Source organism: Suncus etruscus, chromosome 1 (genome assembly GCF_024139225.1).
Source record: "Suncus etruscus isolate mSunEtr1 chromosome 1, mSunEtr1.pri.cur, whole genome shotgun sequence".
In the NCBI taxonomy this organism is placed as follows: domain Eukaryota; kingdom Metazoa; phylum Chordata; class Mammalia; order Eulipotyphla; family Soricidae; genus Suncus; species Suncus etruscus.
The window spans coordinates 40,900,796-40,926,790 of NC_064848.1; the positions used below are offsets into that span (position 1 = coordinate 40,900,796).

The following is a 25,995-nucleotide window of genomic DNA, read 5'->3' on the forward strand; positions in this document are numbered from 1 at the left end:
TTTTTTAAATCTGTGTACTTACCTATAATAACCAATACAGCTAAAAGCACTACCTACATAGGCAAAACTTGGTATTGCATAATTCGTATAAATTTGAGACCCCTCCCCCCGAAATATTAATTGGAAGATGAAAAACATGAAAGGTTAATAGAAAAAACACCAAAATACTGAAAATATTGCTGGTCGATTACAATTTTTAAGCGGCAACTATACACAGCCATGATATGCTTTATAAATGTGAGATAAAGGTATAACTGTCTAAAAAATCCATGATGTCACACATTGTTCTTCGTCTGGAGTACAAAATATTTTGTCATAAAAATGGTAAAGATTTAAAATGATAATAAATGCAGCAAAACAAGTGTAGTGATGTCACTTTTGTTTGTGTGTGTGTGTGTTTTGTTTTTTTTTGTGTTTTTTTGTTGTTTTTTTTTTTTAGATTTCAAGGCAAGGCACGTAATGTGGACATTATATCTTCGTGCAAATTAGGATTACTGGAAAGAGTATTTTTAATTAAAATTTAAAGAGACATAGAGGCAAAATGTGTCTGCCCATGCACACTACAGATCTGTCGATACAAGGAATTTGTTGAACAAGGCTAATGTCTGAAAGCACCATGCAAGTTTTCAGCACCCTGATTACATCTGTTTCCTCAAGAGTGCACTTTTACATCCTACACCCTTGCTTTCCCAGTTTGTAAACTGTAAGCTTTACCCTTGTGACACGGATTTGCCTGCCTCTTTGTCTCTATGATGCAGATTTTATAGAACCTTATGTACACCCTATGGGTTCTTGATGCAACCAGTAATTTTAAATAAATAAATTCTACCTCCAAGGAGGCTGCAGCTAAACCAACATAAGTGCTGTGTTTTCATTAATTTTTTTTCTCAAGCACATGATTTGTCTTGATTTAATGCCTTTTTAAATGCCCTCAAAAACTGAGGGGAAAATAAATTCGTTCAAAATTATTTTAAATTCTTTTTAATCCCCTCAATTTAGAGTCCAAGGGCTGAAGGACTTATAATCATGATTCCCCTTTAGATATAAATTTATAAATTGCACTTGCCTCTGTTAAGTGTTTCTTTTGTGGGGAAAATATTATATTAATTTTTACTGTTGCATGCAGAGATAACACTTCACCTACATAGAGGCATTTCTTCCATAGAGCCTTTGTGTTCAAACTGTTTTTTTTTTTCTTTTTTTATTTTTTTTCTTTTTTTTTTCTTTTCATTTTTTTTCTTTTTTTTTCTTTTTTTTTTCTTTTTTAAGATTTCAAACTGGTTTACACACTGGAAAAGGCTGAGTTAAGGGCCAAAATTTATAAATCTGTACTGATAACTAAAGGCTACAGAGAGATTTTATATATGTATTTTTAACTTTTAGAAATCAGAGTGCTTATAAAATGGCTGGCTCATGGCTCTGTCCCCCAGCACCTCTGATGCTGCCTCCTAGCCTTCGTTGGTGAGATAACCAGGAATAGTGATTCCATGCGTAAACAACAAGAATACTAAACCAATAAAACTAGCTTATCATGCAAATATTAAGGCATCTAGAAAGTCAGTTAAAATATATTGTCATAGAGACAGAACATCTATTTCCCAGCGGACTTCTTGTAACAAAGGCTACTTTGCAGGGGCTGCGATCTACCATCAGTGAAATATCATCGACCCTTTTTATGTCATTACAGTTTCAACCTTAAGGGAATTAGTGATTGTAAGTGCTGCAATTGCTGGTCTATTATCTTCTTTCTTCATTTTCTTTCCTTTCTTCCTTTTTGTTTTGTTTTGTCCAGTCTTCCTCTTTTGCTTTATTTTTTTTTCTTAAACTATAGTTGCATTTCATTTTCCCTCAGTTGCTTGTTTCTGCTTGAAGGAAAGGTTCTCCAATTATATTCAAACTGTAATTTTGGACATTTGCCGGTAGGATGGGTGTCCTATTTGAAACTTGGAAAGGAACCAAGCTAGCCCAGGTACCAGGACTGTTGAAAGGCGAGGGGCAGGAAGGAAGAAAGAGAAAAAGAAAAAAAAATACAATGTTAAAATATTTACAATATTGGGATACAAATTCTATAAGTATAAAATTTCTATTTTAACTTTAAAATATTACAGTCTAATATGACATTATTATGACACAGGCTAATCTATAAATACTATACATATACACCTATCTGATCTATTTCTTTTACAAAGTATAATATTGGAGTAGAAAAACCATGAATGAGGGTTCATAATCTTCCTAAAATCTACTTTGATAAAAATATAAAATTTCTTGTTTAAAAAATAAAGAATAAGAAAGTAGAAAATCTACAATATACATTGTCAGTTAAATATTAATTCTTTTTTATTTAATTAAAAAGCAACTCACTGAAAAGCTGAATTCTAATAATTGGTCTTTCAATTGAATAAAACTAAACATGTATTTTAATTATATTAAAATAAAACACAGTTTTCTGGAAGGTAAACACATATAGACCATTTGAAATGATGATACCTACTGTGGACATCCCTTCTCCATCCCCATCAGTAATAGTGCCATATCTGAGGTACTCTAAGTTTGGGATCAGTGGGGGGTTTAAGTAGACAGATTCTTTCCTTTTCAACTAAATCTAATTTCACTTATGCTAAATTTGGAACTATTTAAATATATAAAATTTTCTCTAATTGCTACTGTCATACTATCTTATTAAACAAGAATCATATGGAAAAAATAATGCCAATCTATATTAAAAATGTTCCACATAGAGCATACATTTGGAGGCTTACTAATTGGATATTCTGCTAACAGTTAACCTCAAATGAATGTCATTTAAGTGACATCAACATTAATAATAATGAACCAAGAAAATATCAAACTAACAATTTTATACCCAGTCTAGTCTTGGTATGGAAAATTTACTGATTTTAGTTGAACTCTATCATTTTTATGCTTGGAATCAAGTGAATAGAGATAACTTTAATTACCAATCTTTATCAAAACAATCTAGATCTAGACAATCTCTATCTAGACATTTTTCAAATGGAAGCCATACAGTGCACAATGCTCCCCAGTCTAAGAGGGTCACAGGTAAAGGTGCATAAAAGGGGGACCACAACATGATATGGGACCATAGGCCAACTGGTAAGGCAGGGAGATCATAAGAAGGGAGCAAGGCTGGTAAAGAGCCACAGTCTATAGTCAAAAATAGGTTGAGAAACAATAATCTAAAAAATCTCTCTTTTTTTTTTTTTTTGGCTTTTGGGACAAACCTGGTAGCAATCAGGGGTAACTCCTGGCTCTACACTTAGGTATTACTTCTGGCAGGCTCAGAGGGCCATATGGGATGCCAGGGTAGGCTATGTAGTGCAAATGCCCTACCTGCTGTATACTAAGAACCTCCTGGCCTCAAGAACCTCCTTTTTTAATTACACCTTCAAGGATACAAAAGTCTTTATTGAATACTAACATAAAGAAATCATTCTTTTTAATAAGTTTGATAAAGGGGAAGGTGAGATTATACAACAAGTAGAACACTTGCCTTACACATGGCTGACACAGGTGCAATAAATGGCACCCCATATCGTTCCCCAGGCCCCACTTAATGTGATGATCCCTGGGTACTGCTGGGTGTGGTCCAAACACCAAAAAATAATAAGATGAATTAAAAAACATTTCAACTTGACACATTATTACTTTTACCCAGGTAGTACCTGTATACAACTGTGGCTTATCACTATACCAGTAGGGACATATATATGTGTTAATAGATCAAAAAAATTTTCACAATGACCTTTATTTATTATCGATAAATTGTATGATTAGATTGAGTTTTATGATAGTTCATCCATATCTTTGGTTTCTACAGTTATTTGGCTCTGAAACACTTTTTTTTTTAAATAAACAAATCAACTAAGTATTCCAAATAACACCAATTATATACTTTTTAAAAACTGGCTCATGACCACACATTTCACAAATATTTGGCCCTCTAAAAATGAAAACAAGGACTCTATGAACTTAAAACTAGAGATGTTTAGTATTAATAAAACTTATTCAAGGATAATAACATTTATAATAAAAGTATAATCCTTAGTATCTTATGAAACTTATGAAAAATTATGAGTAAGAATAATTTTTTTGGGCCACACCTGGCGGTGCTCAGGGGTTACTCCTGGCTGTCTGCTCAGAAATAGCTCCTGGCAGGCATGGGGGACCATATGGGACACCGGAATTCGAACCAACCACCTTTGGTCCTGGATCGGCTGCTTGCAAGGCAAACGCCGCTGTGCTATCTCTCCGGGCCCGAGTAAGAATAATTTTTAAAGACCTTTCTAATAGACTTAATTGCTTTCACAAATGGTTCTTACAGCACATATAAACAATTTCTGTGTTCTGCATCACTGACTGGAAAGAAATTTTATACAAAGCATCATAAAACCCTTGACCTATAATCCCATTGTACTCTGGAAATAGTGCTATCACTGAATTTCTTACTTCATATTTTAAGTACCAACTGAAGGGAAGCTCTGATTAGAATATGGCTGTGTCATATCAAGCCATATAGAATGTGGTCAAAGATTATGCTAATATGTTAACTACAAAATTGGATATTATTTTAACTACAAAAGTAAGCAGGTATAAGAAACAAAAATGCTACCTTAAGTTGATCATTTTTGATAGTAAAATGTCAAGGGATGTGCTCATGCCTTGAAATAGAGAAGCAGGGGTTTGATCCCCAAAAAGCACCACCCCTCTACCCCACAGAGCCATAAGTAGCTTCAAAGTACTACTGGGTGGGACCAAAAATAAAAAGTCAAAATATTAAGAAAACAAAACTGGACAACATCAACATCAAACAAATTATTATACAGAATCAGAGTCACAAATTATATGGACTCTGAAAATTTAGAGCTTAAATACTTTGGGAAGATCAGTGATATTTCACTGATTGTAGTTGTAACACCTTAACTAGAAAAGTCTACCTACTAATAGAAGAAAGAAAATAATCATGACTGGACTTGAGAGATAGTAAGGAGTATGGCCCTTGCCTACGTGCAGCTGACCCCAATTAGATCTCTAGCAACACATATGTTCTCTCTCCTGAGCACAACCAGTCAAGAGAAGCCCCTGAGCATGTCCTGGAGTCCTATAGCACTCCCTAATGCCCCCCAGAAAAACTGCTTATTTTGCAGTAGTTTTCTTACACAGTGCTTTAAGCAACTAAATGAAAGATGCTCAATCAAAATAAATCAATGTTGGGGCCAGAGAGATAACACAGTGGTAGGGCATTTGCCTTGCATGCAGCCAACCCAGGACCAACCCGGGTTTGGTTTTCTGCATCCCATATGTTTCTTCTAGCCCATCAGGAGTGATTTCTGAGAGCAGAGTCAGAGGTAATCCCCAAGTGCTGCCAGATATGGTCGAAAAACAAAACAAAACAAAAAATAGAATTGATGCTAGTGACTAATATAGCTATTGCTGCAGAATACAGAAAATTAAAATTTTATGCTTATTTGAATCTTTCAATCCTCCCAACTATCAAATGACCATGGTAAAATTGCAGAGTATGGTATGCTTGTCAATAAAGTTTATGATTCTTTGGGAGGGAGCTAAATTGTGAACATTAACACTTTTGGGACCCCATACGTAGTTTTACAAGCCTCTCACTACCAGTTTGTATTTTAAATTCAGAGCTACATGGTATAGATATCTTAGTAGCCCCACTGGAAAAAAGATCTGGTAAAACTAATTTATTGATTAGGATAATAGAAAGAAAAACATTGAATCAATCAGAATAACCTGTATCATTTCTTTTTTAATACATCAAATTACAAAGTTTTTAGGTTGGGTGGGAGGAGGGAGATTTGGGACATTGGTGATGGGAATGTTGCACTGGTGATGGGTGGTGTTCTTGACATGACTGAAACCCAAACACAATCATGTATGTAATAAAGTTGTTTAAATAAAAAAATAGTACTTTTGATATATCTAACTCACTAAATGCCAATGATTACTAATATGATTAAAAAACTCATATTCATCTTTTCATGTACATGCTAGTTAGCAAGATTTCTAATAGGTTTAATTTATAATGATGACACTTATATGAACTATCTTACTTTTAATCTAATAATCCTTTGACTATCAAAACATGAGTATTACTGAAAGACTTCAAATACTAAGTCCACATATGCTGATCAGCAATATATCTTCAAGAATGCATTTAGTTTGTTTTCATTTCACTTTCCATTGCCAAGTCATCATTTTTAAGACAAGTAGAATATGCGCATGACTGGAACTTTGAAATACATCTTGAGGAAATATGTATTAGGCATACCATTAAAAAACACAAGTAAAATTAGAAAATTGTGAAAATTAGACACAAGTAAAGCACAAAATATTTTGATACTATCCAAATGCAAAACAGAAATCAGCCTAATAAATTCTTCTCTATGAGTATTACATTATAAAAATGCACATTTAAAATAAAACTTCCATACAAATAAAAGGTTTACTATCCTGGATAAATTTTCATGCTGTTCTAACCAAAAGTGTAAGTGATTTTCCTAAAGAGAGAAAAAACAAGCAAAAATATATTGGACCCTTAAGGTAAATTAATTAGGTAGCTGCTGGTCATGCTTAATTTTAAACTGATCACACTACCCCTGAAGCACTGTGTTTTTTTAGAGCCGTCACTTTCCAATAGAAAACAAAATCTCTGGCATTTCTTTGGCAAAAGAGACTCACTGAGTCATGTTGTTTGAGGAAAAGAAAAGAAACAGGGACGTTTATCAAGAAAAGTAAACTTTTGTGTGGTTCAGATGGAAAGAATTTGCACAGAGGAGAAATTTCTAATAACTAGTCTAATGGAGGGCAATGATAAGCAAAGGTGCCATTTCACTGGTTGACATATGTTACATTTTCACTGTTTATATTTAATTTTCTCAATAAACTCTGGAAATTGCCATCAGTTACCCAATTTCAGAGAGAGGAAGCATGCTTATAGAAGTCTGGTAATTGGCTCAAACTTATCTATAAAGATCTCTGATATGTATCAATTCTATTTGAATCCTCTGACCATTTAACTATATTAGATAGCTTCCATGGGAAATTGAACATAGACTAAAAAAGAAAAAATTGAAGAACTTTCTAAAGACAAAATATCTTTGCTTCAGGAGACAATTTCCCAATTTCTACACAAACAGAGCATAACCTATAAAATGATATTACGTAGATTTGTGTACACAATATGTTATTGGTGTCATATATCACAGATGTGACCCAGAAACTAGGAGAATAAATGTATCTATAACCTCTAAAAATATAGTTGAAGTTTTGGTTGAGAATTCTCTCACTTTATCATAAGGATTGAGAGGGAGGAGCATTGTAGGAAAAGATACTCAGTTTGTCCTTTAAAAAATAGTAAGTGATACCAGGAACATAGTTCAAAGTGGTGGAGCACATGCGTGGCATGAGGGAGGCACAGAGTTCAATCCTAAATGCCTCTAGATGTATCCCTGGTAGCCTCTAACATTTTAGGCCCCAAGCAGCACCACAAATTTTGAGTCGGATCTGTACCCCCAGGGCCCAGTACTATCTAGTGTGTCCCCCTTGGGACACACTATGAACAATGTATTTATACAATATAAGTGTATAAGAAATTGTAATTGAAATCTTAAAATGATAAACTACATGCTTCTCCTGGATAAATGAAAAAGAGTTGGTCTTTGAATCTCCTAGGATTAAGTAGACTCTATAATGCCCAATCCAGTAAAAGCTAAGTTCTAGGCACTCAATGTATCATTTGAAGCTATGCTTTACATATCATGTAATTAGGAACCCAAGAGAAAGTATATCAGGTGAGGCATTTGCCTTACAGGTGACATATCTGGATTCTATTCCCAATACCTCATATGGTCCTCTGAGCACCACCAGGAGTGATCCCTGGGCAAAAAGCCAGAAGTAAACCTGAGCATTGTTGCACAAAACAACAACAACATAAGAGGTATCAGAGCCTCAGTTTTTACCCTTAGCCTTTTAAGACCATAGAACTAGGTACTAAATACATATGTATGATTTGCACAAATAAGCAAAATCAATGAATACTTCAAATTTTTAGCTTTTAGTTTAGATGATTGAACCAATAAGAACTATTTCAAGAATATAAATTTTTATATATTACTCATCTATGTTTATCTGATAATGGGATGAGTTTATTTTTTAAATATTTAGGAAATAATCAAGTATGCAGTATACTAATACTTTGTAAGGAAATCACACCACTCATTCAGATTTTTCAAGAATATTTAGTAAGATTTTTCAAGCATATTTAGTTCATCATATTTACTTCAAAGATAATATTCTTGCAAAAATTTTAATTATAATGAAGCATAATTATATGTTTATGCATGCTTCATTATATATCACTAGCAATATCAATATCACTAAACAATATTCCAGATAGCACTGAGAATAAATAAAATGATACTTTAAAAGATTCTGTTTTAATTCCTTTGTACTAATTTTCCCCCCTTTTAATTCTTTTTTAATTTAAAGGATCATGATTTACAAAGTTATTGGTAGGAGTTTCAGGCATATATTATTTCAACACCATTCCTACTACCAGTGTTAACTCCCAATAATCAGTGTTCCATAGTCTCATTCCTCTCCCAACACCTCTTCTCTGCCACACTGATAGGCACATTACAAAGTTCAGTGGTTGCAACTTAGATCTCATGTTTTCGGTGTTCTTGCCTCTAGATTTATAGCTATACCACTTTCCCACATCACCAATGTAACCAAAGCCCCAAGCCTTTTTCCCCTCCTCATTTTTCTTCCTGCCTTGATTTTTTTTTCTCTATGCTCCTCCTCCCTGGGTTCTAGAGTACAGGATGACTTAGGTATCAATACCCCCTTAACTATTTTATATGTCTTCATCCAGTTATTCCTTTGTACCAATTCCGAATTTTAAATATTCCCAAGTGTTTGGGTTTTTTTCTTTTACTTTCTTGGCTATACTCTCATACATTTTATTACTGCTATACTAAGATACAGGTAATAGAATCTTTTCCAAGATATACAATACTCTGCTCGCTTTGGCAACATATATACAAAATATACAATACTCAATTTTCCTTAGTATTAGGTAAACTCTCCCTTAAAAAATTAATCAAGAACATATTAACTAAACATTAAATAAGTTAGAAGTTGAACTATCCTATACTGTAAATACATGTATAGACAGGACTGGCTATAGAAAGACAATAGAAACATTACAAATTGTGTGTTGTGAAAAAAATTCTCTGGAACTGGAAGGTACTGTATTTTACCATACCTTTCAATAGTCACACCTTTTTTTCCTCCCTAGTAATATTGCCACAATTTACAAGATTGGTTTTTGACCACACCTGGTTTATCAAAAGGCTTACTCCTGGCCAGCTCTGAATTCAAGGTCAGCTTACTCCTGGCAAGCTCAAGGGATCATGTGGGGTGCTGGAGAATGAACTCATGTTGGATGCATACAAGCCACATGTCTTACCTACTATGCTATCTTTCCAGCCCAAGGCATGGCATCTCAAAGGGGATTAGGGCTAGGAGAAACTAGACAACAACCAACAGTGCTCAACGGCTACTCCTAACTTTATGCTCCGGAGTAAACCCTGGCAGTGCTCAGTGAACCATACACTGCTTGGTATTGACCCAGGCTTAGCCAAATGAGTCACATGAAAAAGAAGAACCTTACCTCCTGTACTAGCTTTAGGCCCTATGGCGTAAAGCACAATTTAAAAGGCTTCATTCCCATAAAGGTCACACACCCCATTTTTTTGCACACAAATTATTTGGTATAAAGTGTGTGACTTATTAAGGTAAATCTGGTAATTCAAAATGATGGAACTCACTTCAAGCTCAAGGCCCAGAGTTCCATGCTAGATAACACCTGATATCCTGATACTCTACTGTCAGATCTGGCCCTAGTTAGCCCTAGTGGGTACCACAGGGCTGTAGTTTGGGCAGCAGAAGCTGCACAGCAGGACTTAGTATCATTGAAAACATATTTGTTGTCCCTGTGCACTGTGCCTGCAAAACAAAAAAGTTCTGGGGCCAGAGCAATGGCATAGCAGTAGAGCGTTTGCCTTGCACGCAGGTGACCCAGGACGGACCGCGGTTTGATCACCTGGAGTCCCATAGGGCCCCCTGAGCCAGGAGCAATTTCTGAGTGCAGAGCCAAGAGGTACCCCTGAGTGTCATCAGGTGTGCTCCCCCCCCAAAAAAACACAAAATTTTCTTGGAAGAAATACACGGATATTACTTGGGTATCCATATATTTTTAAATTATTAGAAATCATTACATACTAAATATATATGTATTAAAACCCCAAAAATACCTCACAAATACATGTTTGATGGCATCTGTTATATTGTCTTTTATTTGACAGGTGCAACTCTGTGTTTAACCTACCTAAAAGCTTTTACTTTCCATAACAAATCTCCTAGAAAATGGCCATTTTATTTTTTTCTGATTTTACTGAGGAAATGAACCTAGGGATGAGGAGACTTGACAAATTCATAATGCTATTGTGTTGCAGAAGTCAGGATTCTGACTCTAGCTGTGTATATGTTTATCCACTATCCTGAATCCCTTTCTATAAACTATACCTTTAATACCAAGACAAGAATGCATATTATCCTTGAAATAGTCCCCTAAATAGATATTTTTATACACTAAGATCCTGGTCACTTAGATAAACTGACATTTCCATATATATATATATATACAACTCTCAACTCTAAACTTTAACACTAATCACTGTACTTTGCCCACCAAGTTTAGATATTGTCCTGAGGAATGAAGGGGTTGCTTTATGTGCTATATGCTAAAAATCTGCTTGTTGAGTCCACTCCACTGACAATAGACTAGAAGTAAAATTTACAAACCACTGTACACAGGTCTTGGCTTTCTTGGATTTATTTTCCCCATTTTTTAAGGATCATTATTGCCATCTGAATGATCCTATTTGCATGCAAGATGATTTCTAATGATTATTACTATTTGTAATAATCTGTATTGGAAAGCTCCCTGGCCAGCTCTTACCTGAACTGCAAAGTACTCTTGTGGGCTCTCTGAGTAACACCAAATATCATAAACTGCAGGTGGCTGGTGATATTATTCTAACTACAAGCAATAGCACTTCACAGTAATGAAAGAGAAACGTATTTGTTTCTTAACTAAGTAGGTAAATAGCCTTCTTTATTGCTACTCCTTAGGGACCAACAATTTTGAAAATAACATGAAAACGGTGGGCCATCAAACCTCATTACTTTATATTCAATTGTTTCAGATGTGTTTTGTTATTGGGGCATGCTGGATTGAATGTTAAATTTACCATGTATGAGTACTAGCATTTTGTGAGTAAAATACAGGCAAATGCTATTAAAAATTATGTTGAGTAAAAAGCGAAGAGTGAGAAGAGCCTTTATATATGGTATCACTACATTTTAACACTAAACATGCCCATTAGAATTAATACATTCTTTTATTAAAGACCTACAGAATCCTAGGAAACTTTTCGCCAGGCAAACTATATATTTAAAGTAATAAAAACATTATTCTCATAAAATGCTTATACATAAGTCTTTTTCTAAATAAAAGCCACATAGACTATAAAAATTGTTTGATCTTTTTTTCATTTCAATTCCATTTTTAGAACTGAAAATGAAAGATAGAAAATTATTATGAAGATGACTAATTGCAAATAAATTACAGTTCACACATGCATACATATGTAACAACTTATGTAGCTGTGGGAGTTTTTAGCCAATTAAAAATATAGAATTATCAGGCTCAAAGTAGTTATTTGATCTCCTCCCACAGACTGCACCATCACAGAAAAGCCTACAAGTTGATTTTGATCCTTTATCTAGTCTGTATTCCTCACTAACCCGGGGCTCCTTTTCAATGCTATTGTTACCAGTGCAACTGTTCCCCTTATTATCATATGCGAGTCTTCAGTTGCAGACAAAATTCTCTGCAAAGTGTTTCCTGATAGTGCCTTTCACTAGAGAAAAAGCACCCAAGGCAAACTAAATAAAACAGAAATGTAAGTTTTATACCAAAGTAAAAGAAAAATAAGACATTCTTTCCACATTATTTTATTTTAAATAAAAGAGATCAGCGTCATTTGCCTGCATTATTTCATCTCCAAACTTATTTGCATTGGAATTCTAAAACATAAGATGACAAATGAGAAAGAAATTAAATGCAGTTTTGTTTTATATCTGTTACTCTGTTCACTAGAACTTGTTCACAAATACAAAGAACAGAACAGTAACTTTCATAAGATCAGACTATCTGAAACTTAAAAGTCTTTCAATTTCTTGAACTTAACTAGGCATTTGTTATCCTTGTTTCTTTGGTAATTGATAGTCGCTTATTCAAATGCTTTTTTTTTTTTTTTGTAGAAAACATAATTAAAATTTTACTCTTTTCCTAAAAGGAACACTAAAAAACATGAAAAAAAAATTTTAAATAAAAGGTAAATTAGTAAGTGGTAGGTTGGCTGAGGATGAAGTTGATTTCTTATGACTGAAATACACATTTAAATATGGTTCCTTACAGAATATATCTTCAAACAAACTAGGTGTTTAATATACTTCTTTCATTGCCAAGGGTTAACCAGCAAGGTTTACATTAGGGAATTTTCTGAATCAGGCTCCTCCCTCTCCTATAGCGCTGCCAAAATTCATCTGACAGGAAACGTAAGATTAAGTTTGTCCTACCTAAGTGAACAAAGAGTGCTCTGAACAGGCCACCAGTTTACTTCAGAGCGGGAACTTTTCTAATCCTGCTGGAATCTGCACAGCTACTCAGAAAATATCACGGAAAAAGTTGTTTTCTTTCCTCTAACATCTTGTCTCTGGATCATCTCATTTTGGTCACATTGCAAATCCTGCTGCTTCTCCCATAAAGGTTAACTTAAAGCTCCAAACATAATCGTGTGGAAAATGGACATTATTGATTCCTATGGTCCATTGTTCCCCCATCCTAAGTCCCTGAAGTTCAAGTTCAATCTGGAATTACATCATGTCTGGTTTCTCCTGGTTACCAGACGGCTTGAGACGTGACCACAGCTACAGAAAAAACAAACAGCCTTCTTCACGCTTCAGCTCCCCTATCGATTCAAACGTAAACTTTTTTTCTTTCTCTCAAGTATGCTTCAAGTATGGAGCATGGTTAATTTAGAGATTAAGTTCCAAATTAGATTATCTAATGGCATCTTAATGGATTGCTGACCCATTTCCTGTGGGATGGCAGCATGCAAGTCTGGCTGGAATACAATTAATTTCTTAGGAAGTGTTCTGAAGAATTTCCTAGATAAAAAGGAAACGTGTTGTGCAAATCTTTCTTTTTGAAAAGGAAGAAAGTTAGGCTAGACTACAACAAATAGCAATATATTTTTCTACTCAGATCATAGATATTGTATATGAACACTATCAAGGTCATGTAGGCAAGGAGAAATTTTACTTTAATTGTGTAATGGGCACAAATAATTTTGGTAAGAATATATAACCATTTTGAATTGAAGAAATACAAAGAACAACACTAGCCAGAAAACCTGTTCATCAACCAATGGCCTTGTGTGATTTTGGCTTTTATAATTTTCCTCCTTGATTCAAACATTCTTCGTTCCTCTCTCTACCTTATCAGCATTTCTATCATAGTCCCTGAGTGGTGCTAGTGGCCCAGAATGGTGTGTAAAAATTTGAACATTTTGAACACACTTTAAAGCTGACAAGTGAAAAGGAAATTCAGCACTCTGAGGATAAAGCTCCCCCCAGGAACTCCGGGAACAACCCAGCTGTTGTATGGTAGTTATATGTCAAGATAACAAACTGAAAGCAGGAAATGCTAACCTAGTGAATTTGTAGGAATGGTTTAAGTGTAATGTTGAAATAAAAGTTAACTCTTAATGTCACCTAGTCACATGATATATAACTTCCCTTTATCATGCATGTGCCATAAAGAATCACATACATGTGCATATCTATTCACGGATATCTACACATATATTCACACACATTCACACACAAACATAGTTTGCATGCCAATCATACACTGAAATAATTCTGTTTCAAGATTATTTAATAAATTGGAAACATATTTTATAAAGAAAAATTTATGGACAAAGTAACAAATGGTAAATGATCAAAGGCAGGGTTATGCAAATAGGGTTATCCTTATAAAAATGAATGTTATTTTTTTGACCCTTCCTTTCCTAACCAACCAGATTTGAATAATCTTTACTGGCTGCTAAATTTCTCTTGGAATCAAGCAACTCTCTAGAATTGTAGTAATAAATGACAATTTCTTACAAAAACATGTGTAAAGTAACTACAGAATGAAGGATTCAATGCATAGAAAGGAACTGCTAACATGTATAACATGGAAAATAGCTGATAAAAGTCTCTTTGGTGCCATTCAATTATGGCATCAGTAGAAACACAAAAATCCTTCCAATTATTTCAGTAAAAAAATCTTCATTTATTCATTATTTCAGAGCCTGAGCAAATGGTTTGTGTAAACATATCCTTCAGTAACACCGCACATGTTTATTTCAGCCATCTGAAGGCTTCTTCTATGTTTATATAAGCCATCAGACATATACAGCCACTCACTTGTGGCTTTGCCTTTTCTGAACGGGGTGAAGGGGGAGAAGAGAGAATGAAACAATAAATCTATTTTCTCTTTTGCATAAAGCACTCCCTCCAATGTTTTAAAATAACTTGTGTTTATATTATTCCTGGATTGTCCTTTAGTTTTCTTTTTCATTCAATTATATTGCTTTTTCATATTTGATTCTATGTGTTATGTCCTGATTATAGTTTCAAGAAAAAAAGCCAGTTAGGGAGTGAACTGATCTATTTGTTTATATCCACATGACTCACATATGTAACAGTGTAATTTGTCCACACAGGAGGACAAAGCACAGACAAAACAGCACCTTGATGAAAAACATAAGCAATTCATCACCTATTACCCTCCTCCTAAGAGCTAAGCGCCTCCTAACTCAAACAGAAGTGAGTTCTTTACCAAGAGATTTCATTCTTGGTTAACTTCAGTACCTTAGCTGACCTTTGGGTTAGACAGAAAACTTCACATTTTTAAGTCACAAGTAACATTTACAGATATAGGCGCATGCGCGCGCGCGCATACACACACACACACACACACACACACACACACACACACACACACACACACACAGTACTGGCTTTTAAATTAGACAGAAATTTCACATTGTCATGGTACAAAGCACTTTTTACTGTCTCTCTCTTCTTCTCCCTGCCCCCTTTCATCCTTTGCCTACCATTACTTCTAATATCATATCAAAACAATCAAACACCTTGTTTTGCAAACTAAGACATCTGAAAAATTTTCAGAGTCCACTTTGTTTCTCAGGGTAATGCTTATACTGAGGGTGAAGGAGTAGGAAGGGGATGCTAAGAGAGGGAAGAGCATGGAGGAAATCTCACAGGTCTGATTATTCCTTTCCTTGCACTGCCATTTTGATCCTAAAAATGAGCTGCACTTGACATAGAGATAACCTTAAAAGAGAACAGGTCTGAAGCAGAAAAATGGACAATGATTGGACATTGTTCGAGGAAAGTAATGAAATAAACAACAACAAGAAGACAATTATAAAAGCAAAACTAAAATAGTCTCTTAGCTTTGTGTTTCCCCTCTACAACATCTCCAGGGATTGCCTTTTGTTAAAAACAAAAAACAACAGCCACAACAAAAATAACCTGATTAGTTTCTTTATTTCATCATGACAAAGGCAAATTATTTAATTCTCTGGTTGAATAGGTCTACATTTCTTATATATTTTCCATTTATCCAAATAACAAAAGTGTGGCTGTGCCTTGAAAATATTAAACATCTATTATCTGCCTTAAATGTATCAGTGTTACAGACTTCATGACTTCCTTTTCCAATATCCCCTTTAGGAAAAAAAAAAAAAAAAAAAAAAAAAAACCTAAGTCTGGAGCAATAGTACAGTGGGTAGAGAAAATGCTTTGCATGCAACTGAACAAAATCTGATCCACAGCACCAAACATGATCTCTGAGCCACAAGAGTGTCCCCTTAGTGCAGAGCCAGCCAGTTGTAGTCCCCCAAATAAAAACAAAACAAAATAAAACTCAAGGCATTAACTATATTTCTTTTTTTTTTTTTTGGTTTTTAGTTTTTGGGCCACACCCGGTGGTGCTCAGGGGTTACTCCTGGCTGTCTGCTCAGAAATAGCTCCTGGCAGGCACAGGGGACCATATGGGGCGCCGGGATTCGAACCAACCACCTTAGGTCCTGGTTTGGCTGCTAGCAAGGCAAACGTCATTGTGCTATCTCTCCGGCCCCATCTATAAATCATGAATAAATTCTGAAGATGTTGTGACTCAGAAATGACTTTTTGCATGGTCATATATGGATTTTATACTTATTTTTGAAAATCTAACAAAACATAAAATTCTACTTTGAGTATATTTATTTTCAACCACATATACTTGCGTTTTAAGAAGTGAGCATCTAAAGCAATCATGCAGCATTTGGGAATAACCTACCATATAGATTCAATAAATGCTTGTTGAATTTATGAACTAGATACTTGCCATTATCAAATGGACTGTAAATAACAAAGAAAAAGTAACCCTAAACTACCAGTTTCCAACATTTGAAACATTAAGAGCATTCTCCAAATCATTAGCAACTTACCTAAAATTTACTATTGTTGGGAGGGAGAAAAAAGGAAATTAATTTTGATTATTTTTCTGACTTATGGCCTGAAATGAACAACCACATAATTCATTTTTACCAGAGGAATTTGTAACATGAACAAAATATTTTTCCAAAATAATTAACTTAATCATTGTTTTAATTCACTATTATACCATGTTCTGGTATGATTTATTGTTCACTCACCTTTTACTCTTGGGGGAATATCAATCATTTATTTAAAAAATATTAGGAACTAGGAGGCTGGAGAGATAACACAGAGGGTAGTTTCTCTCCTTGCATGCTACCAATCCAGGTTTGATCCAGGCATCCCATTTGGTCTGCCAAGCACTGCTAAGAGTGGCCCCGAGCATGCTGCGTGTGGCCCCCAACAAACAAAAATTACTAGGAACTATGTATTTATATATTTTAAGTCTCCAATAAATGTATATTTTAACTCTCCAATAATGAATATTCACATTTGATTTTACTGTCAGTAAAAGATGCTATCCTATTCCAGATAAGTAAATATCAATTAATAATTCACAGATTTGGCAGTTTCAGACCACTACTACCACCTTTAAAAACAAAAGTACATGCTGGGGCCGGAGAGATAGCATGGAGGGTAAGGCGTTTGCCTTGCATGCAGAAGGACGTTAGTTCAATTCCTGGCATCCCATATGGTCCCCCGAGCCTGCCAGGAGCAATTTCTGAGCATAGAGCCAGGAGTAACCCCTGAGTGATGCTGGGTGTGACCCAAAAAAACAAAAAAAAGTACATGCTGCTGCTATGTAATTGCTGTAAAGTTATATGAAAACATGAGTCATTTTATTCCTGAATAAAAATTTAAGTAAAAAAAGTTAATAAATAAAATTAAATCTAAACATAGTGGTAAAATTCAGCTAACATAAAACTACCACTTAGATTTTAAGACAGTTTATTAAAGTGATTTGACTGTTAAGACTATGGAAGTAATGTTTTTATTGAGTTTATCTTTTTTTATATAAGTATAAGGCATGTTTACAAATGGAGGAATAATATAAATCTTTTAGGAAAAAAATAGGTAAAATGTATACCCTATAAAGTGGATGTAACATCAGTAGTCAAAAAAGGAGGAAAAATAATATTATATCAAATATGTGAACAATTAATGAACCATATTTTTAAGTTCACTTAATAGTAAATAATTAAATTAACTCTCTCAGTTTTTACCTGAATAAATGATACAGCTTTTTTTTATTTATCCTGCACTTCAGTAGATTCTATCAAACATATGGATATGGACAACCATTTAAAACTGATGCCTGAATAGTTATTATAAGCACAGTTACTTTGCAATTATAGAAGTACTGAAAATTTATGTTAATTTAACTGCTTATAATATTACCTCATTTTCCTGTAAATTGCTATCTCCTAATATATATGATTATAGCATAAATTTTAGTTACCAATTTAACAAATTCTTATTACAATAAAACATTTTTCAAAAGCTGACTTACTGCTATTTTCTAATACCAACCTGTAAGATCATAAACATAGTTACCAAAAATTGAACAATATTTTTCTCAGCCAATAAATAAAGTCAATCCATAATGATTCATCAAAATGTTTTCAAAAAATGTTAGTTTTTTTTCTCCTTCTCCCTTTAATCTCAGAAAATTAGTTTTTATTGAAATCAAATTCTCTCAGTACTGCTGATTTCAAGAATCTCCTTATCCACAAAATTAGAATTCTACTACCAAACTTAAATTTATCTTATTTAACATACATCTAGTTTTTCCCTATGACAGTAAATAAATAGTAAAATGCCTTAATGTTATTTTGTTGTTCTTGTTGTTGTTTTTATTTTTTGGGGCCACACCTGGAAGTGCTCAGGGGTTACTCCTGGCTCTGAGCTCAGATGTCAATCCTGGCAGGCTCAGGGGACCATATGGGATGCTGAGGATCGTGTCCATCCTGAGTCAGCCATATACCAGGCAAACGCCCTACTGCTGTGCTACCACTCCAGCCCCCTAATGCCTTAATGTTAGCAAGCTGAAATGATAAGAATCTAGACATGAAAACCTTTAGCTGAAATGCCATAAAATTATTATTTCATTGATCAGGTCCTAAATCTATAAAAGTTACCTTCCCTGTCCCAAATATTACAACTTGCTCAGAACACTTGACAGCACTTACATATTCCAGTGATAAATTAGCATATGTTATCATTTGAAGTTGCATTTACATAGAAAATAAAAAGAAGGGGTAAGGGAAAGAGATGGATTAGCCAAAACAACTAAATTCTTAACATATTTTCTGTCAAACTAATTTAAAACAAACACTATATATAGCTCATGTAATTTTTCGGTGTAAGTGTAGGGTTGGAAATAATTAAAATGTTACCTTTGCCAAGTAATTCCCAATGTATCCTCACTGGTACTGGGGTATAAATGCCTGCCGTTTTGATTCATGGTCCAGTCACAAATCCTCAGCTGTCAATTGAAACCTAGCAGTCAGATATGGATCGAGCAGTACTATAGATTTTAGTATTTAAATGAATACATGCAACTAGTACTGTACATGGCATTAACCTTATTTTCTCAAGAGGCAACTTAAAGAAAAAAATAAATACATAAAGCAAAAGAAAACCTCACTTTGAAAAGCAAAATTCCTAGATATTTTTTTTCTTTTTAGAAAAGGCTATTGCAATATGCTTTTCTAGTAATTAAAGCATACAGGAAAATTGAATGTTTAGAACATAACAATTAGCCATTATTAGAATATAAAATGAGCTGAAAAGCAAACGTTAATGTTCAATAGAGATATATTTTAGAAAGAAAATATAAAAAAGCTTCTTAGAAATGCAACATACCAAATAATCTGCACTCTGTAAAATAATCAATAACTTTAAGCATGCAGTTTGCAAACAGAAGACATGCAGTTTAGAGGAGAAGGGCCCTACCTGAGACACAAATCTCCCTACATTATGTTTAGAAGCAACACGGCATTCTCTTTTAGATATTTATTAATTTTTATTCATTTGAAAAGAATTAATAAGGATTTTGATTTAAAACACAGAATAATGGCATTTCAAATACTTTACCACATCTGAATACAATGAGGAATGCACTGAATACAAGCTGAAACAAATTCTTCCCAGATCTCCAAATCATCAGCTCTGCCATTCAGAGATTGTTCAAGTAACCCTATCCAGCTCTATTTGGTTAACAGCTGCCCTACAGTGCTAGCAGATTTATTGAAAAGATATACTACTTATTTTTATGCTTAAGAAAGTGAACTATCTGTTTTAGAGAAAACAATAAAAATGGTGCATTTTAATCTTTATATAGTTATGCTGTAAATTAACTGCATCTTGCATTGGAAATGATGACTGTTAGCAATTGACTAAACTTCATTTGTATAGGTTGGATTGAGAATTTTGTATTCAAGGTAATTGGATCCAAAATAATTTTAAACTTATGATAAATGAATAGTTTCTGATAAAATTATGGCTAAAAATAAAAAGAGCCTTAAAAAACCCTTTTTCTTTCTGATATTCCGGTTTCTATAGACTGGTAGTTATGGGGAAAAGTTTTTTTTTTCCCCTCATTCTTCTATAGATCTGTGAAACACCAAAAATATTACCTTAAATTTTTGAAACTTACATTTAAATTATATTGTTGCCTAAGTGAAAATGATTTGATACCAAAAAACTGGAAAAAACATATCTTCCTGGGGCTGGAGTGGTGGCGCAGCTGGTCGGGCATTTGCCTTGCACATGCTAACCTAGGGTGGACCTGGGTTTGATCCACTGGCTTCCCATGTGGTCCCCCAATCTGGGAGCGATTTCTGAGTGCATAGCCAGGAGTGGCCCCTGAGCGTCATCAGGTGTGACCAAGAAAAAAAAAAAAAAGAAAAAAAATCTTCTTGTATAATATGAAATAAATCAATAAAGAAATTAAATCAGCATAAAAGAATTCTGTAAATGAACTAAATGGACTGTAATTCTTGCATTAAAATGGGTAATGTATGGTATCTGTTTAATTTTAACTCTGATTCACAGATTTTTTGAAATATATTTTTAATTCTCAAAATAGATTATCTGGTCAGCAATATAAGTAGGATAACCAAAAATTATTTCTCTGTAAGAGTAACAACCTATTTTAAAAGCAGTACTGTGAAAACAATCTAAAAGCCAGAAATTTGACTGTTTTAAGATTACCCTAGAGATCACTTACTATTCTGTTCTAATGAATGAAAATCTTAGTTTAGATTCCATTAAAATTTTTCAAAAGAAAGAGTGATGGAGAGAGTGTGAGAGAGAGAATGTGAGACAGGCAGAGAAAATGATTTATTTAGATACAGCTCATGTTAATTTGCTAATAACTAACTTCAGGTTAGTTTCTGAGACACCTCAGATTATGCTGACAAAGTTTTCAGAAAATAGAAGATATGTTTATAAAGGCTAGTTAACCTATACAGAAGTTGACAGGCTTGTTTTCTCATAATCCCTAGGCTACATACATAAATTACTTAGTTTGTTTATCCTAATGTTAATGATTTTTAATGTATTTTACCATCCAAAGACCATTGAGTGTTCTATCTTTGCATGTTAGACACTTAAAACCAATATCCTTTATGACTTTTCTTTCTGTGGATAGTCTTAAAAGCCTTAAAAATATTGCAGCTATTGATGTTTATCCATATTTAAGATACTAGCAACAGTTCTATTTTTCCCAAATAGAAAAATAAGACCAAAGTACATACAAAGTGATCTCTGAATATATTTAAAAATTATTTAAATGTCAAAGAAATTGGCAGTATATTTGTATTAAAATAACTGCCTTTCAGTTATCAAAAATTTAAAATATAATTTATACTCCATAGCTATTTAGACAATGGATTAGCCTTATCAACATTTAAAAAAATTCAAAAAAAAAAAAAAGACATACCGTATTTGCCAGCGTATAAGATGACTGGGCGTATAAGACGACCCCCTAATTTTGCAGTTAAAACAGGTTTAGGCCTATATTCGCTGTATCAGACAGAACGTTCCTGTGCTGCAACTGTATGTACCACAGTGAGCCAATCACAACAAGCAAAGGTCCAACAGTTATACTGTAATAGACTTCCTCTCTGACTCTGGCCAATCTGAGCAGGCTTTTGACAGTGTAGATTTGGTACAGAACATTGTCTAATTTGCATGCATCAAAAGCCTGCTTGGATTGGCTGAGTTAGAGAGGCGGTCCGAGCAGCCTGGCAGTGATTGGTGCAGGATCGAGTTGGAAAATTCGTTTTGTGGCAATATTCAGACAATTTTCTTTTAGCGGCATATTTTAACATTTTTCGGGATATACTTGGCGTATAAGATGACCCCCGATTTTTGGTTGACTTTTTTTTGTTTCAAAAGTCGTCTTCTATGCCAGAAAATACGGTATCTTTTTTGGTCAGATCTCTTTGACCAAGAATCTTACTCTATTTGCTTAATAAAATTCTCCTTTATCATAAACATTGCTGTATTTATTTAAAAAATTTCATATGTTGGGGCCGGAGAGATAGCATGGAGGGAGGGCATTTGCCTTTTATGCAGAAGGATGGTGGTTCGAATCCCGGCATCCCATATGGTCCCCTGAGCCTGCCAGGAGCGATTTCTGAGTGCAGAGCCAGGAGTAACCTCTGAATGCTTCCAGGTGTGAACCAAAAACCAAAAAAAAAATTTATATATATATATTATCCCAACACTATATATGGTATCCTAAACACCGCCAAAAGTGACCCTAAAGAGAGAGACATAAGTAATCATTGAGCACTTCTGGGTGTGTCCCCAAAATATGCCAAAAAAGAAAAACACCGTAATTAACTAATTAATCTTCTATGAAAGCATTTTGAACTAATGTCCTGGTAACACGAAAATTTTAAGAGAATAGTTTGGTTATTTGATTAAAGAATTAAAATGGGAATGATCTATTCAGAGACAGTTTCCATGACACTAATTCCTAATAAAATCAAAACCTTCTTTAACCAATGTAGTCACCCCGCAAATTTCTGTTTTGATTTTTTGGACATATCCAGTGGTGTTCATGTCTTACTCCTGGCTTTGCACTCAGAGATAACTCCTGGTAGAGCTTAGTGTTTTGGAAATCAAAACTGGGTCAGCCACATGCAAGGCATATTCTCTACCCGCTGTACTATTATTGCTTTGGACCTTGACCAATGTAGTCTTGGCTGCAAATTCTGAACAGATTCTAAGTGATAAAAAAGCTAATACTACTATACATGCTTGAGTTTCATTATGGGGCATGATAAATATTCCTGCATTAATCTCATTCAATATTTCCAATTAAAAAATTTATATAATGTTTTTATATGGGTCAAAAACAAGAGGTGAGGCTGGGTGGTGATTTTATTTGAGGTTGAGAGTGGTGATTCCTTCATTTCTATTTGAAGAGAGGGTCAGTGTTACAAATTTAGTTTTCTTTACCTTTTAAAAATTGTTTATTATTTTCAAGTAATACAAAACTGCATTCCTTTAATTTACATTAGTAATCATTAGTAATGATTACATTAACGTTTTTTTCCAAGTATTTCCCCTCAAAAAGGAGGAAATTAGTTTCTCTCCTAATAGTAATCAAAATTAAAACCCGGGGTGTAGACTACATTAGAAATGCAGTCTGTTGAACCGGAGGGATACCACAGCAGTAAGGCATTTGCCTTGCATGCTGCCAATCCAAGGCAGACAGTGGTTAGAATCCTGGCATCCTATATGGTCCCCCAAGACTGCCAGGAGTGATTTCTGAGCACAGAGCCAGGAGTAATCCTTGAGCACTGCCAGATGTGACTCAACAAGCCAAACCAAGAGAGAGAGAGAGAGGAGGGGGGGAGGGAGGGAGGGAGAGAGGGAGAATAGAAATGCAGTCTGTTAAAGTTGTATATTTGTGGGTCCAGAGAGATAGGATGGAGGTAGGGTGTTTGTCTTGCATGCAGAAGAACAGTGGTTCGAATCCCGGCATCCCACATGATCCCCTGAGCTTGCCAAGAGTGATTTCTGAGCATAGAGCCAGAAGTAAACCCTGAGTGCTGCCAAATGTGACCCCCCCAAAAAAATGTTGTACATTTGTATGTTAAGATGAAAAGAAATGACTTTACGAAAATATTGATTATAGCAAAATAAATACATGCCAATTTATAAAGAAATGCATGCTTATCTAATCTAATTCTTTACATATACCTACCAATATAAAATTAAGTGATCTAGAAATTGACAGTAATTTTATATTAAAAATAATTGTGGCTTTTATTCCAAAGTAAATAAGTAATGATGTTGTGATGTTGGGATCTCCTTCAAACAACAGCATTCAGGAGGGAGGGGGGCACTGGTGGTGGGAAGGTTGCACTGGTGAAGGGGGGTATTCTTTTCTTTAATAACTGAAACCCAACTACAAACATGTTCGTAATCATGGTGCTTAAATAAATATATTGTTTATAAAAAAAATAAAAGCAACCAAACTCAGAATAGGAGACAAGGAGAAAAATGACAAGGGGTTAAAATGTTTGCTTTGCACATGCCAAACTGGATGGCATCTCACTGCATCACATATAATTCCCATTGGCATTACCAGCATTGATCCTTGAATATGGAGACAAAAGTAAGCCCTGAGCACTGCTGGGTATAGTCATAAAACATATGTAAAGCAAAAAAAAAAAAAACAAAAACAAAAAACAAAAAACAAACCTGTTAGATTAAAAAGAAAATGCGAAAATGCTGAGGTACTCTATAGACACTATCCAGCTAAGAAAAAAGTGAAGGTAACATTTTCGTGGATTAATATTCTGTAGATAAGTTTCCATAAAGCATATGGAATAGAAATCTTCTTCCTGTCCTAACTTAGATAATTCGCTTCATAAAAACAAAGTGCCCTTAACAAAAATGATATAAGGGGAAATGCTGAAGATTTGGATCCCTATCTTTTTCTATAATACATACTAATATTAGTTCAGGTAACTGTAGCAATGAAGAATCTACACTGGTCTTGATTCTAGAATTAGTCTATCTAAATGAGGCTTGGTACATCATTATTATTAACAGAGGTTTCTGTTAAATGTTTAGCAATTAGTCCTGGTAAGTAAAGAAAGTAAGCAAAATGTTCTACTTTGCTCAACTCAAAAAACAAGCTGTGTTCTAACAGTCTCATTATAACAACAGCACTCAGTTGAACCAATAAACCATTAAACTGTAAACAGAATGATCAACAGAGGCAAATTTACCTTTTCACTTTTTTTTTAGCTTACTGTTACCTACAGGGAATATCTTGAAAGATGTGTTTTGTGTTCTCTTATGTTTCCTCATTTTTCCAGATGGCTTCAGGGAAACAGATTTTTAGGGGGGTAGATATACTTGAAAGGAGTTTGTAAGATGAACACTCCTATGTTCATACTTTCCTTTTACCTCTTATATTAGAATTTTATTATCTAGCTGCCGTGAAGAATAAAATAGTCTCTAAATGAATAGGATATAGCATTACTGAATAAGCAAATTCATCCCAATAAAAGTTTATTAGGTGTGGGATATATAATACATAGTTTAAAAAAGATATTCAAAACCATTCTGGTAATACTTATAATTTTTCTTGAGACACTTGAAAGGTTTGTTGACAGTTTAACTTCTTAGCATTTGATTTTATGAATTAAATGGGTATGCCCAGTTTATAAATTAAATGAACATAGTGTTCATAAATTATAAATAAGACAATAAAAGTATTTTTATATTTTGTTTTGTTTTGGGCCTCACTGTGTTCAGGAATCACTCCTGGCAGGCTTGGGGGGAGGGGGGACATGCAAAGTGCCATATTGAACCAGGTTGACCATTTACAAGGCAAGCAGTCTATCAAGCTGTACTATCACTTCTGCCTTCTATAATGAAAGTATTTTAAAATTTTAATTTTTGTTTTGTCTTGAGGCCACATCTATAGTTGCTACTGATTTGTATGACAAAGCCTGAAATTAAACCTAGATCTCCTGCTTGCAAAGGATGTATACTCGTCTTTTGAGTTGTTTTTTCATTCCAAAGAGTTTTTTTGGGTTTCTTCTGTCTTGTTTTGTTTTATAGAGATATTATGCCTAGGGGCATAAAGGCAACAACATTCAATAGTACTTGAGATGTTATAAGATTCTGAATTTTTTTTCTATTTTTAAATGGAAGTTTCTTTAAATTTTTAAATTCAAAATTTCACAAGAACTTGGAAGAGGTTTGTAGTTCTACTTCTGCATTTTT

The 25,995-nt window shown here is 34.2% G+C and overlaps 1 protein-coding gene across 4 annotated transcripts in view; it reads right to left on the reverse strand.

Moving 5' to 3' along the window:
• Positions 1 to 968: 968 nt before the first annotated feature.
• NFIB (nuclear factor I B) overlaps positions 969 to 25,995 on the reverse strand; it is a 261,031-nt gene continuing 236,004 nt past the window's right edge. For 3 of the 4 annotated variants that reach the window (XM_049769371.1, XM_049769374.1, XM_049769372.1), the window contains 2 exons: positions 19,128 to 19,216; positions 969 to 1,978 (listed from right to left, as the gene is read on the reverse strand). In XM_049769371.1, coding sequence (XP_049625328.1) covers positions 1,849 to 1,978; positions 19,128 to 19,216 — 219 coding nt within the window. In that variant the 3' untranslated portion in view covers positions 969 to 1,848. The remainder of the gene's footprint in view (positions 1,979 to 19,127; positions 19,217 to 25,995) is intronic. The other variant, XM_049769373.1, reaches the window with a different exon arrangement.